The 18,423-nt window shown below is 33.0% G+C and overlaps 1 protein-coding gene across 1 annotated transcript in view; it reads right to left on the minus strand.

The window, feature by feature from the left end:
* The window catches only part of LOC145259932 (matrilin-1-like), a 185,512-nt gene extending 168,124 nt beyond the window's left edge, over nt 1-17,388 (minus strand). Inside the window, exon 1 of the mRNA XM_080117893.1 lies at nt 16,881-17,388. Within this exon, the coding sequence (XP_079974019.1) occupies nt 16,881-16,916 (36 nt within the window). The 5' untranslated portion in view covers nt 16,917-17,388. The remainder of the gene's footprint in view (nt 1-16,880) is intronic.
* Nucleotides 17,389-18,423: the final 1,035 nt, after the last annotated feature.

Consider the following 18,423-nt stretch of genomic DNA (forward strand, 5'->3'; position numbering starts at 1 on the left):
GCTGTAAGAGGAAACCATGACATTTAATTCAATTGTTTAAATACATATACATACATATACTTATCTGTATAAATACAGAGTTTTTTTTTTAAGAAAGGGTTTTCTGGAGAAGGAAAAGAAAAACATAACTTTTTTGTTAAACAAATCCTCGAAACATTCTGTGAGATATTTTTAGTTTGTTAATTTGGATAGGAAGACAAGAAAAAATGGCTGTAGTATACGGTCGTACCCGGGACAATTTAAAATACATATCTTTATACATACAAGTCTTTTTTTTTTTTTTTTAAGAAAAAATTTTCTAAAGAAGAAAAAAAAAATCACCTTGTTTTGTTAAACAAAAACTCAAAACATTCTGTTGGATATTTTTAGTTTGTTAATTTGGTTAGGAGGACAAGAAAAATGGTCCTAGTTTAGCGTCATACCCGGGACAATTTACAATCTTTCTCTTTTTTTGTGGTTTCGACTTCTCATTTTGGGTTTCTCAAAATAGATTTATTCAAGATGAAATTCCAAAAAGTTCAGCGATAAAATGTTTTAATTTCATCTTTGATACCGGGTTAGTAAAAATGTCCGTTATATTATTTTCAGATTCTAGAAAATTAAGAGTAATAGTTTTTTTCTTGAATTCATTTCTTATGAAATGATATTTGATATCAATATGCTTCGACCTTTGATGAATCATAGAGTTGTTTGCTAATAAAATACTGCTCTGGTTGTTACAATGAGTTACTATTGTTTTTGTTTTTTTTTACTTAGATCTCGGTTTAAATTAGATTTTAGAAGGATGATTAGAAAAATTGCTCCCTGTGCTGAATAGGTAAGTGAAACAAACTCTGCTTCACATGCAGAAATGGCCACAATTTGTTGTTTTTTAGTTTTCCGTGAGATCATAGGTACAGTCTTTGGCAGTCTAAAATAGTATCCCGTTATACTTTTTCGATCTTCAGAGTTTCTCCAATCTGAATCTTAAAATCCCTCTAAATTTATAGGATATCTGGGCTTTTTAAATATTAAAGATTGTTCCTTGGTTCCTTTTAGATAACGAAGGACTTGTTGTGTACGAGTTAAGTTCTTAATCATCAGTTTCGATAAGTTTTGAGGTAACTTTGTTACAGTGTAACATATATCAGGCCTAGTGGCAGTCATAAAATAGATTAGACTTCCAATAATTTCTCTGTATAATCGATCGTCTATTAATTTAGTTTTGGTCTCAGTATTTTTTATTTATATCAATATCAACGAGAATTATACTTAGTTTAGAATCTCGCATTCAAAACTTTAGCAGGATTTTGTCAATGTACCATGATTGACCAATAATATACTATAATATATATATATATATATATATATATATATATATATATAGTGTTATAGCTTAATTTTCACAAGTAAACTTTATAACAAGGAATCATGATAACTATTCAAGATGGACCATTTTATTTTATTTTTTTTTATTTATTCTTAACATCTTTTAAAGTGTTTTCACAATTTGAAACGAGTAATATATCGTACTCCCCCCCCCAATAAAAAACAACAATTTATTACCTATATTTTGGTATGCATGAACGCATTTACGGGACACTGCCTGAATTCTTGTTTTATTAAATAATTATGGAGTGTTAGATTCCAAATGTGCGTTTTGTTTAAGATCATAAAACAACTTATTCAGTTTCCATACGAAAGTATTTTGTTCATTTTAAATACCCCGTGGTGGAGATAAATATAAATCTCAGAGTCAATCGGAGCATTTAAACAAATAATTTTTACATCCATTTGATGTATTTTAAATTATATTAAGCGGCAAGTTGCAATAAAATTCTAATTGTCGTTAAATTTGTCGTTGGTGAGAATGTGGTAAAATATTCGACTCCAGAAATTTGTGAAAAACCTTTTGCAACAAATTTTACTTTAAAAGCTTTACTGCCAGAAGTGATTTTTTTTTTTGAGAAACCCCAGCAAGAAGAAATTATATTCTTATCCTTTGGCTTTGCCACCATTTCATATGTATTAGTTTTAGATGAAGCTTTTAATTCGGATTTCATAGCTTTTTTCCATTCTTGGTGATTTTCTTAATTAATTGCCTCAATATAACTTTCTGGTGCCATTTTCAACAATTAACCGTGATCTATTGCGTAGTCTTGTAGTTTTTCAGTTTTTAGGAAACCTATTTGTTTCCGATCCCTTATCGGATATCGACGTGTCCGGTTAATATTTACGTCAGTAGTTTTACTACAATTGACGTCATTATTGATATTTTCGTTGTACCTATTTACAATGCCTCCCCACGGGACAGAGTTAGACACCAGGGTCGTTTTTTAACGTGGAGAAAAGGTACAAAAATAAAAAATTGTCTCAGTCGTAAAGGATTTCTCCTCCACCGAAAGAGAACAAGAAATGGAAGGGCAGCATCTGAAGAAGAGATACTACACTTTGATCTTGACCATTATTGATATTTTCGTTGTAATTGACAAAAACATTAAGCAATATTTCCTAACGTTTTCGTCCATTAGTTATTTTTTAAATCAAATGTGTACTTAAATTTTATTTATGGCATTTTCATCGGGAAAATAAATTAAGCCCGGCTGCTTATGAAAATACCATTTTCGCTTTTATTATTTAGTTTACGGGGATTTTGTATTAACGCAAAGCAATTTGAACCAAATATATGCATTCGGTTCAATTACAGGGTTTTGCTTAATCTTTTATTGAACGATCTATTTCTGATATATGCCGCCGCCATTAAAGCGTACGTCTATAAACTTTGGGGTAATTTCGACTTGATAAGTAGACATCTTGGCATTTCGAAAAGGGTCCGACATGCTCTTTCAGCGGCGCCATTTTGAAATGAGGAATAAGGCGCTGATTTCTCGTGTTGAATACGATGGTTAATTAATAGAAGTTTAAAGTCTTTACTAGCAAATTGTTCGAACGAATACATTTTATCGACTCGTACGGGGCAATGTCAGCTAAATATTTCTTAATGGCTAGGATAGAGTTGGATTTGTTTTTTAAGAAATAAGCCATAATTAAAACTGAATAATCGTCAACAAAATTTAATGCATATATGAAGTTATCTTTTCCCATCGGACTTATTTGTCCTGCCAAATCACAGTGCCCAACTGAGAGAATTTTCGTGGCCTTTTTGTCTGGTGTTTTGCTTATATATTTCACCATTTTTCCCTGTGCACAAACATCACAATTTGAGAAATCGTCTGAAGGTATTATTTTCATGCCTTCGACTACATTTGGTAACTTTTTAATATCAGCATTATTGCAGTGTCCGAGAATTTTATGTCAGTCGTAACAGGTGGTTTTTGAAGGAACCATACTTTTTAAATAATATAATTGATGATTTTCTTTAATGTCAAATACAATTCCATTTGGGTAAATAAATTTTGACTTGTTATAGCCGGACATCGAAAGATACGCAAGCCTCATGCTAAGAATTCCGCTCGACTATGATACTCGTTCATATTTCGACCTACCAGATTTATTACTCGAACTGAAGCAAGATTGCTCAGGTACTTCAACCGACATATATGTCTTTCCCGAATCATATCAGCAGTAACGAAATCATTCGAAACGATCTCCCATATCAGAAACAAAAATGTCTAACGACCTCGTAGTCTGAAACAGAACTAAAGAAGAACGTCAGAAAGACTTATCGTTACTTAAGAATTAATAATGCTTAACAATTTAGTAATATTGTTTTCTGTCCAGTTTTGTTTTACTTAACGAGAAACGTATAAAAAAATTTTTTTATCAAATTCTTACAGAAAGTAAAAACTTGGCCCTTTTCTCTTGGTGTACGTAGAAATGTTTTGTCTACACCGATAGGATTAATATTTGTTTCTCGTGAATACGTAAAAATGGAACAGATTTGAGAATTGGCTAAAGTGCTTCAAGCCACTTTGCAACAACAATTCTAACGACAACATCAAGAAAGGTTTGAAAAGTTAGTCAAACAACAGGGGAAAATAAAATAAATCATTTTTGAAAGACATAGTATTTAGAATTACAAAATCACCAGGTTTGAAGATCTTTTCAGCTGCAAGATACTCAAGTTCATTGTCGGGATTTAAGTACGGCCCAGTTATTGGTTCAACGTTTCCAGCTTATTTTTGTAGGTTTGAAACAATATTTACAAATAGACGTAAACAATGGTCGAAGGAAGAAAAAAAATCACGCTATTGTTATAAAATGTTTGGAACAGAAGAAAATACTAAATACGCGAATTTAATTGTTCCGCAAAAAAAAAAAAAATAAATAAATAAAATATAATATATAAAACCGAGATGTCGTTTAGCGAAAGAAAAGAAATTTTATCGAAAATTTTCGACAAAAATGAAAAAGCTTATTTAATACACGACATCAATGTTTAAATATAAAAAAAAAACGAGGACGATGATTTTGTCACGTATGCTGGTATACTGAACTTGTGTAATATTTCGTAGATTTAAGAAGCTATGTCTAGTGTTTGTTTTTGGCAGGGAATTTTTATTTAATGTGATTTTGAGATTTTAATTTCTTTCTATTATGACTTTTGTTTTAGTCTGTTAAGATATTCATATTTTGTATTAGAAATACATATTAGCTAATAATTATAATGTAATAATTATAATTTAGTAATTATAATCTAATAATTATAATTTAATAATTAATTATATGACTAATAATATTTTGGGTACTGTTATTTCCTTGTGAGTTTATAATCAGTATTTTCTGGATTGTTCTCGGTTCATGCTCTTATAGTTATGTAAAAACATAAGCCAAGAAGACTCCAGAACATTCTAATGTTTTTTGTTTTTTTTGTTTTTTTCGCATTGTATGGTATTGATTAAAGGCATTTGTTGATAAAAAGGAACAATATTCATGAATAAATATAAAGTATTTCTTAGTGTTGTTAGTCTAACAGTAAATTTTGACTGATAATATTCAATGCGTTACATGATGAGGGGAATTTTATGCCTGTGTGTGTAGACGTACGTGTTCGTGTGTATGTGCGTGTTTCAATGCGGCTATTCTGATTCATGTATATATGTATGTATGTATATATGTATATATGTATGTATATTTGTGTGTATGTGTATATGTGTATTGTGGTGGAGAGGGCTCCCGTAAGCCGTGGTGAAGGAAACCTTTCTAGGAGAAGCAAATCTCTGATTTAAAAAAAAAACATAAAGCAAATCTCTGATTTAAAAAGAAACATAAAGCAAATCTCTGATTTAAAAAAAAAACATAAAGCAAATCTCTGATTTAAAAAAAACATAAAGCAAATCTCTGATTTAAAAAAAAAACATAAAGCAAATCTCTGATTTAAAAAAAACATAAAGCAAATCTCTGATTTAAAAAAAACATAAAGCAAATCTCTGATTTAAAAAAAACATAAAGCAAATCTCTGATTTAAAAAAAAACATAAAGCAAATCTCTGATTTAAAAAAAAACATAAAGCAAATCTCTGATTTAAAAAAAAACATAAAGCAGGAGACCAGTACCCGCATTAAGCTGGTCTGCAGTTTAATTTGTTGCTGGCTATCTTCCTCTTGCTTTTTGCTGGATCTCAACATTTTGAACCGAGAGATTTAGCTGTCGTACAAAGCTAAGACTCTGTAACATCATCTTTGTATAGATACTCCCTCAGGCAGTAATCAATCTATGATTGATTCTTTCTCTCGCAGGAATCAATCTATGATTCTTTCCCTCGCAAAAATTTCAGATCCCCCTCTAACTAGCCTCCACCATTCGGGCCGGCATTTTGCTAGGGCCTCCCAGTTCTGAACAGGAATCTTGAAAGCTTTATCATCTTTTATACAATCCTTGAAACGCGTCTTTGGTCTGTGTTGAGGACGTTTCCCAGTCTTAAGCTCGCTGTAAAACAACTGCTTAGGCGAGCTTAACATACATGCATACATACATACATACATGATGATTGCAACGTCTTTTCAGACGAGTGCCATTCCCTTAGACATTTAAAGTCCATGAGCCCAAAAATGACTTCCATCGCCACAAGACAATTTTAATAGACAAATACCTGGGGGGGAGTATCTATACACAGATGATGTTACATGTTACGACAGCTAAGCCCCCCTCTCTCTCTCTCTCTCTCTCTCTCTCTCCGTTCAAAATGTGGAGATCCAGCAACAAGCAAGAGCAAGATAGCCAGCAACAAGTTAAACTGCAGACAAGCTTAATACGGGTACTGGTCTCCCGCTTTATGTTTTTTTTTAATCAGAGATTTGCTTCTCCTAGAAAAGTTGCCTTCACCACGGCTTACAGGAGCCCTCTCCACCCCAACACACACATACATACACACAAACACACACGGTGCTAGTTGGCCGTTGACCCCGAAAAAGGGTTCATTCGCCCTTTGGAAGATCTTGTTTTTAATCCTTCAGGAAGACTAACCACCCTCCTCACCAAACAAGTTTGGTGGGGGAACCAGTTTAGTCGCCGGTGACCCGACCATGAGGTAGGTAGTACTGGGTTACATGGTACCAGTAGCATATGACATGACCTGACATACATACATACATACATACACACATGCATACATAATACACATCTACATACATTGAGAGATCCATACACACACATAAATACATACATACATACACACACATGCATACATACACACATATACACACATACATACATACACACATACATACATACAAACACACACATACGTACATACATACACACATACATACATACATACACACATACACACAGACATACATAAATACATACATACATATATCATTTGTAAACAATTCAAATACCATAAGTATATTAAAATCACATTCATATCATTTTATTTTATATATAGTATGTCTTACACGTGTTTCCATCAGATACCTACATAAACCTATAAGAGAATATATATCCATATATATATATATATATATATATATATATATATATATATTCCTACACGTCACTCGATAAAAAATGAATTAAAAAAGATAGATACTTCTATAATTTTCGCATTAATATTTTACACACACACACATATCTATCTATCTATCTATCTATCTATCTATCTCCCTCTCTCTCTCTCTCTCTCTCTCTCTATATATATATATATATATATATATATATATATATATATATATTCGTACTATAGAAATGCAGTTATTCACCCAGTTTAAGTAAATTCATGTTATTAATGAACTGTTATTTTGTTTTACAGCATAACTGGTGAATTATTAAAAGTTTTGATGCTTAGATATGGCTTGAACAGATAAACACCGTGCATTTATTGTGTAAAATTTTCTCGCCAACGGATAGTCTGTAACTGCAATCTTAATAAATTACAGGAAACATTTCCAACTGAGAAGATACGACCCTGTTCATGATCGAATTCACGATCATTCTGCTTTGTGTCAAAAACTTTAGAGCTACCGACTCAGCACTCAAGCAAAAGCCCCTTGGAAGACCAATAAGTGTTGGAACCCCAGAGAATATCAAGATTGTTAAAGAGTCCATTTTGCGATCTCTAAAGCGTTCAACTCGTAAGCATTTGCTGCATTGAGTCTTTCTGTTCACAGTGTAAGACGAATTTTTAAAAGTGCCTTAAGATTTCATCCATATAAATTGATGGTTGCTCAAGAATTGTTGAAACGAGACCATGAAAAACTCGTGTTGCTTGCTGTAAAGATATTCTTGAAAATGTTCGTGCTTATGCTATTCCGCTTACTAGTAACGATGTCCATTTTCATTTATCTGGTTTTGTCAACAAGCAAATTTTTCGTACTGGTCAGAAAAGTAGCCCTAGAGAGCTTCATGAAAGGCCTCTTCATAGTGAGCGAATAACAGTATGGTGTACAGTTTCGAATCTTGGAGTTTGGGGTACTTATTTTATTTATTTATTTATTTATTATTTTTTGAGGAAGAGGAAAAGAAACGGTTTCAGTTACCTCAACTCGTTATGTGCAGATGCAAAACTTTTGGATTCCAAAAGCTCAAGAATCAAGGAAAAACGCAACGGTATGGTTTCAACAAACTGAAGCAACTGCCCATACGACAAAAAAAAATCCATGGATGTTTTGCGAGGACTTTTTTTCAGCGCATTTTATTGCTTTGCATGGTGATATCGGATAGCGCGTTCGCCTGACCTTGTGATTATTTTCTATGATGTTATGTTAACAGTGAATTGGTCAAGCACCAACCAACAACCATTGATGGACTAAAATGCTACCATTTACAAAACAATAAATTAAATTCCAGGAGAAATGATTAAGATGACGATGAAAAACTTTAGGATACGCTTACAGCAGTGCGTTGCAGTTCAAGTGGGCCATCTTGAAGACGTTATTTTTTTTAAATAGTTTAGACAAAATGGCAAATCATATAGCATTGTAATAAAACGTACACAAAGGCTTTTCTTGACTATTTTTTCGAAATATGAAATGCGGGAGTTTTTTTTTTGTTTGTTTTGTTTTTTGCTCCACTATATATATATATATATATATATATATATATATATATATATATGATATATATATATATATACGATATATATATATATGATATATATATATGATATATATATATGATATATATATATGATATATATATATATGATATATATATATATGATATATATATATGATATATATATATATATGATATATATATATGATATATATATATGATATATATATATGATATATATATATATGATATATATATATATGATATATATATATGATATATATATATGATATATATATGATATATATATATGATATATATATATGATATATATATATATATAATATATATATATGATATATATATGATATATGTATATGATTGATATATGATATATATGATATATATATATATATCTGATATATATATAGATATATGATATATATATGATATATATATGATATATATATGATATATATATGATATATATATATCATATATATATATGATATATATATGATATATATATGATATATATATACATATGATATATATATATATATGATATATATATCTGATATATATATATATGATATATATATATATGATATATATATATGATATATATATATATATGATATATATATATGATATATATATACATGATATATATATATGATATATATATATGATATATATATACATGATATATATATGATAGATATATATATATATATATATATATATGCTCAGTTAGTAGAGTGCTTTTTTTTTGGCTCCACCCTATATATATATATATTTGCTCAGTTGGTAGAGTGCTTGCCTTGCATGCAAGAGGTTAGGGTTTCGAATCCTGAGTTCGGATGTGTCTAACTGATGAGCCCAAATGAGTGCGAAACTCGAGTCTTGGATTTCCGGTTCTTTGACTGTCATGGCTCTTGTGGGCTGCGACGTTGTTTGGCTGTGGAATTTATTATATACAATCTCTCACATTCTGAAAATCATATATATATATATATATATATATATATATATACAAGGTGACCAAAAAAAACAAAAACAAAAGCTAAATGAAGGTCATCTAGAACATATGCTGTAGAACGGAGAAAAAAAAGGCCAAAGACCCTAGTGTTTTGATGTGATGTTTTGAATATAATAGACTAGTTATGACCAAAGTTTCGTTTCATTCGGACAGAACACTAAGAAACATGACCTTATTAGAGTTGGGGCCCGTTTCTTTTGGGTCACCCTTCATATATACTGTAGTACCTTTAAATGTACGTACATTCGTGTGTCACGGTTTCCAGATTATAAATTATTCGATCGGGAAATCCTATCTATTAAAAAAGGAGGATAGAAGGTGATAACTAGGAATATGACAGCAGCATATTCGATTCATTGTTTTGACTCTCGAGTACATATCCGACGCAGTTAGACACAGTTAATCAACTGAGAACCACGTCACTCTATATAATAGCGTATATCAACGGATACACACTCGAGAGTCAAAACAATACAAAGAATATGCTGTTGTCCTAGCCCGTGTGTGTTAACATACTAGAAACATTAAATTAGTATATAGATATGCTAATTTAATGTTTGTAGTATGTTATCACTTTCTATCCTCCTTTTTAATAAATAGGATCTCCCGATCACCAAAAATGCGAAAAGTTAAAATAAAAAAAAATGATGTCGCTCTTGAGACTACACGTGAAACTAAAATATAACTGCTTAGTTTTTGGCTAAAATCAAAGGGTAGTATATGTTGCATCGAAAGATAGTATAATGTTATTGTGTGGTCTCCATTCGTACCGGTTGTCCATAAAATGGAAATATGTCACAGACGCCTATAAGGATATTGGAGATAATCCATACTAACGAAATATATTTCTGAGACTACAATAACCAGATTACTTATATATAGTGTGTGCTTGTGTGTGTATGCTAACCCCCCCCCCATGTATAGGGGCTGTTCGCCTGCCTTCCATAAAAGCAGCATTTAACACGTAGTCAGTTAAACGTGGGAGGAAATCCAGGATACAAAAATAGCTGAGAACGACCCTGCGAGAATTCCCTGATGACGACGCATTAGACTACCAACAATAAAGTAATTCCCAATGGGCGTGGCGATGGCTAAGTGGTTAACTACACTGACTCGAACCCTGGTTGTGGCAAGTTCGAATCCCGTCCGTTCCACAATAATCAAACAAACAAACAAAACACTGTCATCAAACAAACGCCTACATAAAATAAACCAATCTCCCATCCTGAAGGAAGCGGTATTACCTGTGATCAAGGCCTTATATATATATATATATATATATATATATATATATATATATATATATATATATATATATTACGAATGTGAGAGATTATATAACTATTTCCACAGCAAACAACGTCGCAGCTCACAACAGCTATGACAGCCAACAAACCGGAATCCAAGACTCGAGATTCGCCCTTAACTGATGAGCGCGAAGCTCGAGTCTTAGGCCTCAAGTTTCTTGGCGGTCATGGCTCTTGTGAGTTGCGACGTTGTTTGGATGTGGAAATATATATATATATATATATATATATATATATATATATATATATATATATGGCATATATTGAGTATTAGTAGACATTTATGCGCATATATATAAATATAGTTTTGTGTTGATTTTAAGGAAACAGCTTCTAACAAGGCAGGAAATTACTTAACGTAAGGAGCTAACACGAACGAAAAATGTTTATCGCAAAGAAAGGACATATCTATTGGCATTAGCCTTAGCAAGTGTAGCTAATTAATTTGCATATTGATTTTCAAAATTACATCTCATTACGTTCCTATTTACTTGCCTCCCTATGAGGGTCAGCGTTTAATGTGGGGGGAATCCAGCTCCCGAAAAAGGGGCACTCTGGATAGGAAGAAAAAATAAAAATTGTCCCATTTCTCATCCATTGACCGAGGACCGAAAAGGTGAAGTGTAGGATCAGAACAGATACTACACTGTGATCTTGGCCAAGATCTCATTATGTAAGCAAGAAAACAGCCAACAGAAAGAGAACCCCACAAACCTGCGGTTGTTCGAAAGAAGCCGCTGGAATAGGAAACCGTATTACAATAAGATATCAAACATCGAATTGATGACGACCACTAGACCACGAGTCAAACGATCTTTTTTGTTTACTAGGGAGTCATCACTTATTAAGCCTCATAGACTATTCGAGGATAAAGGTTAATGACTGTGACGTGATCGGTAAGACAACATCGTGACGATCGATAATGCTGAAATAGGGTAGAATTGGATTATGCAAGTGGACGGTTCAACAAGAAGATGTTATGTTGGACTTTGAACCGACTCTGTTATAGTCAGCTTAGAAGCAACCCTGTGGTACTGTGTTCCACAAACAGGTAGTTCTACGAAAAAACCTTTACTCATTGAATTTTCGTTGAGCGCAAAGAAATTTGCTGACAGTTGTTATAGCTTGACAAATGTATGATTAGACAATTCTAGAGAACACGTACTGTAATAGTATTTATTTAAAAAAAAAAGACTGAGACTAGCAACAGTATGTCTGTGAGAAAGAGGATGCAGAGAATCAGAACGTGGGGGGGGGCAATCAAATTAGAGTTACGTTTTTGCACTTCATCAAACAGATGGCAAATGGCACAGAGATTCACCAGCCTAAATATGAAAACAGTGCTTAAAAACGGCGGTCAAATCTATAATATAAAGCTGAACATCTGTGTGTGTGTGTGTGTGTGTGTGTGTGTGTGTGTGTGTGTGTGTGTGTGTGGTCACGAATAGACTCCTATATGGTTGGCTAATTTAAAAAATTGATTACATATAATGATAGAAGATGTATCGAGGATCAGGAATGGGTATGTTTGATCTGGCAGAACGGTGGTTCATAAAAATTGTGGAGTCTGCGTTCGCGCCTGGTCCCCAAAGTATGGAAATAAAAAATGAAAAAAAAAAAAACGTTTACAAGGGTTTTTGATATAGATGTATATAATGTACATAAGAATACTTTGATAAGTATGTTTCAACTTAAATAGTGATGGTATAATAAAATTGTGGGGTATGCGTTCGCGCCTGTACTCCATGGAAATATGGCACAAACTTTAACAAAGATTTTTCATATCTATTTGCGTAAGTATACTTTGATAATTATGTTTCAGTTTGAAGAAATATGGTATAATAAAATTATTAGGTGTTCGTTTGCGCCTGACCTCCATAGAATGGAAATATTTCACAAAGTTTAACAAGGTTTTTAAAAGGGGTGAGAGTCCACAATAACACATTAACTTAAATCTTAATTCACGTTAGCTTTTATTTATTTTTTTGAGTTGAATCATATTGTGTCGAATAAATTCACCTCATAAATTCACGTTCTTATTAAAGTGAAAGCCTCCCCCCCCAAAGTCGGAACTTTAGAAAATTTTCGACACAAATTTTGCATAACTCTGTTTTTTTTTTTTTTTTGCTTCTCTATATGCACATGGCACTCTTTCGAAAATAGATGAATGGATAAATAATAAAAAATAAGAAGGTTACTTGTTATCGTGTCAAAAGAAGGAAAAACCCTGCTCACGTGTCTTTTTAAAAACATTTACATAACCTTCTTATTTTTATTTATATATCTGTTTAAGGTTTTTTTGTCAGTGTACTAGAAGGAATTAAGTTGATTACAACCCTTTCTGCGTGTTCTTTACATTACAATAGTACAACCTTGAATCCAACGGCGCAATACTACACCGTTCAATACTGTAAAACTGAAACGAAGCTATTCTGCTTGAAAAGGGCGACATTTCCTTCTTATTCATATTTATATCGATTCTTTGCTTTAAAAAAGTAAAGTAATTACGTGTTTACTTTTTTAATATCCCATTTTGCTGTTTCGGATTGTTTTACTAAAGTAAGTAAAGCTTCATTATTTTTCAAAACTGTTTTTGTTTCTTTGTTTCTCGATATTTCGTCGATATTATTTAGTAAGAGTGTTTAGCAGAAAAGCCAACAAACGACTACCCGAAAAAATAAATATACAAGAAATAAATGTTACCATAGTCAATAAAAGTTCAGTTCATGTTTTCTTTTTTTTTTAAATAGTTTTTAATGCTCTTTACTTGAAATAATTTCAGCGAACCGAGGCAATAACTACTTAAATTAATTTTTATATAAACTACACATGCCATAATCAAATATTCCTCAAGCACAAAATAACGGAAAAATATATGTTCATAAATATTCCTTACGTTGACGGAACTCTCTTAAATTGTTAACACAGAATGCTCAGATGCCCCTCCTTCAAATTGAAAACGGGGCTCTCCATTTCAAAGTTGCTACCATTTTGATTTTTTTAAAACCGGTTTGTGAATTAAAAAAAACATTTTTTTATACAAACTACTTAAAAATACAAACCAATAAACTTTTCTACCATAAAAGTAACTTTTATTTACTGTGGTAACATTTGTTTCTTGTATATATATATATATATATATATATATATATATATATATATATATATATATATATATATATATATATATAACATTTTCTCTTTGTAAGGAAACATCATTTTGTTTGTAACTCTTGGTTACGAATGGAAACAAAGTTGATATAAAAAAATATATTTTCGCAAAAAGTATCTTTACTTTCATCATAATTTGCTTATTGTAAAATTTTTGAGTATCAAAACCTATCTCTTTACAACCCCCTCCTTTTCATAACCTATTATACTTTCCTCAATCACAGTCCATTTTCTGTAGGCTGTTTTTGAACCCAGTCAACGACGGGTACTTCTGCTAGTGTTTATATAAATAGATATTTAATGATATTGTTTGCGGTCACCGATCCCATTGGCCAGATGGTAGAACTGCCGACAATCAATAGATCATTGTAGGTTCGAATCCCTATTTTATAGCCGCCATTTGCCGTTTAGGTAGCACCAATCAAAATTACCACCCCATAGAAAATAGAAACCCCACAAACCGTTAAAATAAATTACCACGCAGTAACAATACATCCCCAATTTAACCCTAATACATATACCCCTTAATCTCAACACTATGTTAAAGACCATATACAATCTTATATATCATACTATATATAACAAGCTTCTCCTTATTTATTTAGACTTCAATAAAGCTTCCCCCAACATTCTATAATTCCTATTAATCTTTTTCGTCCCTAATGAACCTTACGCTAGACGCCGCATCTCCCCCATGCTACCTAGCACCTTCTCTACTCTTCTAATGAGGAGCATTAGGCTTCGAAATGCCCTGGCATAAAGAGTCCCTTCTATCCCCCAAATTTTGCCTGTATTCCATTATTAAATAAATGCTCCATTCTATATCTACCAATATATAGTTTTGTGTCGTCATTTCATACTCTTGTTGTCCTATTGTATAAGCTCCAATAATAATCGTTGAGCTTGGCATTATCCGGATAAATCTCCTTTTGTGGAATTGAACTTTCTCTTTGCCTCTTACACATTAAGCTATATATATATATATATATATATATATATGTGTGTGTGTGTGTGTGTGTGTGTGTGTGTGTGTGTATATATATGTATAATTATTAAGCCCCTTTAAGAATAATTAAGGGTGAGCATTGTCGAGGAAATAAAAACTAAAAGGCAGTCAACTAGCGTTTATACAACGTTCATGACTTCCGCTTGTTTGAGCACTCTAGACTGTTTACTGTCTGCGCTCAAATTTGGCGTTTTATTTCCGTGCAATTGTTTATTATTCTAGTCAAATATGGCTTCGTGGCCGGGTTAAAATATTCCGACCAGTAAGAATTGTCCCCTCCTACACTGATGATTACGCTAATGCCTGTAGGTATAAAAATATTATTGTTTATATATATATATATATATATATATATATATATAAAGAGGGGAAAAACAGTTAGCACTCTCCTGGAGAAAGGACGTGTCGACATTCCTCAGTACAGGCGCCTCAAGCGATCCACAATAAATCATCGGACTAACAGTAAACTTCCAACACCTCTACTGTAGGAGGTGCTAGATGCTAGACGATTCGTTACCTTAATAACGTCTTTCTTCGAACCGCCTGCTTTTGGAATTCCCTCTCAGCTCCCTGTTATATTGTCACTTGGAACGTAAGGGGGTTCTGTTTGGGATCGTGTCTAAGAGGGAACTGTGGGGAGTTGAGCAGCGAGATGTCTGTCTACATTACATTTTAACTTCCGCCGGTTAGTACAGCCAGGGAAGCAAGAAAGATGGGATGAATTCTGAGGAAAGAAACTATTAGAGTAAGAGTTTTTGCATCATCTAGTGACCTCAACTATGAAATCAGGAGTATATTCCTCAAGGTGGGCGCAAGTGCTGTTAGTTCGTCGGGGCACAGTCCATTAAAATACTCGTAAAAGAGGCACAGGGATGCAATATGGCGAAGATGGGACAGAGCTTGGAGTTTGGTCAATAGTGCGGGACCTGCTAGATTGGAGATTCTTTTTGGGTCCTATCTAAGAGTGAGAGACTAGTGGTTGATGCAGCAGCCCAGGTGGGGCAAGCAATGCTTTATGCATGGCCGAATTGTGGCTTCGTAAAGATATAACATGCTTTCTGGTGTGAGTAATTTCGTTACTTTACAGAATATGAACCCTGATATTTTTTAATGAGATTCCCAAGTTAAATTTTTATGGTATTTTTGTTTATGAAATTGTTAGGTGAAAGTACACATAATAGTTCCGTTTCTAAATAATTCCGTTGTTATTACAGCACGGTCAGTATTCTGCAAAAATACCCCTATTTCTTCTGTTTTAAAAAATAATTCTGCTTTCTTTGGCCTTTAGGCTAGGAACAAATAGCACAAAGTGTAGTATCTGTTCTAATGGCACACTTAGTCTATTCTATTTTTGGTTAGTAAAGGATAGGGGGAAATCTTTTGTTGCTATCCAGATCCCTCCTTTGCGAAGAGTTGAATGTTGCTCACATTAAAAAGCAATGTTTTTATCAAACTTTGCCCTCGTGGGGAGGTAAGTGAATAGTAAACGCTTTCCTGTTTCCAACAATTGCCTACGTACGTGGAAAGTAATTACGATAAATGTCCTGTTTCGTTTTGTGTGGCATCCTATATTACGGAGCTGTCTCCGGACACTTGTTCGTTCTCGCATCATTTTTGCCCCCTAATTACACCCTCTTTAAAGAGTGTTTTTTTTTTTGTTGTTGTTGTTGTTTTTTTTGGGGGGGTTACACCCTACGAGGGCAAACTTAGACACGCACAATGTCGTTTTTTTATGTAGGGGAACATTCAGCCCTCTAAATTGAGAAAAACATAAAAATGTCCTCAATCTAGAAGGATTTCTCTTCATTAACCTAGAACAGCAATGACGAAGAGTAGTATCAGAACTCATACTACACTTTGCTCCTCGCCAAAATAAAACTGAAATACAAAGAAAGAAAGAAAAAAAAAAACTACTTACAAATAGAAATCCTAATTTCAAGGTAAATTTCTCCATGATTTTCTATTTCCTTTTTCTTTCTTTTTTTTTGTTGTTGTTAATTCAATAATATTTTGTTTTAGTCTTTTGTTGTCGTTTAAATCCAGTAGCAGCCCCTTTAAATAGTTAATGCCGTATCTGTACGCACGTAGGTCTGCCTCTAAGTGTCACTACGAATAAGGAACGCGACACGCCATTTCGTGTCGCCCATGACCGCGACAGCGACGTTAACAGTGGCCAGAACGTAAATAAGTACAGCTCTCTCTTTTTATATATTTTTATCTTTCGGCTTCTTATCTATGTCAGTGTGTGCGTAAATGTGTGTGAGTGTGTGTGTGTAAGTGCGTGTGTGTGTGTGAGAGAGAGAGAGAAAGAGAGAGAGAGAAAGAGAGAGAGAGAGAGAGAGAGAGAGAGAGAAGACTACCTCGTTGCGCAGCTGACGAAACTATCGTATACGCGCGGGGACCTCGGCTCTGCGTTTACGCAATCCGCACAGTTTCAAGAGCAGAGGCGCATTACGCTCTGAATAATAATAATAATAAAAAGACTCAAGAAGTCGCGTTTGTAAACGACCAATTCGGTTTCATTCACTCACACACCCACATAAGGAATTCCCGATCTCTCTCTCTCTCTCTCTCTCTCTCTCTCTCTCTCTCTCTCTCTCTGTCTCACTCTTTTTTTTTCTTCTTCCTCTCTTTTCCATACTCGGTTCGGGGTGTTTTCTCTTATATCTGATATATATATACGCACGTAATACTAGTTCTACGGTGCTTGCCTGAAGCTTAAAATAGATATGTTTTACACAAACAAACACGAAGAATTATATTATAACACACGCATATACAGTTATTGGAGAAACTTGAATATATATATATATATATATATATATATATATATATATATATATATATATATTGAATTCATTTAATAAGTATTGATAACAAAAACAAACAAACAACATTTGTATATATATATATATATATATATATATATATATATATATATATATATAGAGATGTTGTTTATTTTTGTTAGCGATACTTTTTGAATGAATTCAATTATTTATATGGAAGCGCATTTTTATCTAAGTGCGAGTTGGGAATAATGTTCCCTTTGACCAGTTTGGTAACCCAAAATGGGGAGCGGCATATGTATTGTTTTTAAAATATAATTATTCACTGACACGCGTTTTGTCGTCTACGACTCATTAGAGTGGCTAACCTAGCGGGATTCGAAATCGGTACCTCGTGATAAGAAGACTAAGCCCCTTACACTGAGCTATCTCGGAGGACCACTAATTTATCGCGTTTTTACATAGATGTTGTTTGTTTGTTTGGTTGGTTGGTTGGTTTTGTTAGCAATACTTATTGAATGAATTCAATTATTTATACGGAAGCGCATTTCTACCTAAATGGGAGTTGGGAATGTTCAGCTTTAAGAGATCCTTTCTTCGTTCCTGGCTTTAAGAATGGATTAGTTTATTGCTAATCCCTTGTGGAATATCTACCAGGAAATTCCGCGTGTA

Source organism: Euprymna scolopes, chromosome 35 (assembly GCF_053919585.1).
Source record: "Euprymna scolopes isolate OS-2025 chromosome 35, ASM5391958v1, whole genome shotgun sequence".
Taxonomy (NCBI): Eukaryota; Metazoa; Mollusca; class Cephalopoda; order Sepiida; family Sepiolidae; genus Euprymna; species Euprymna scolopes.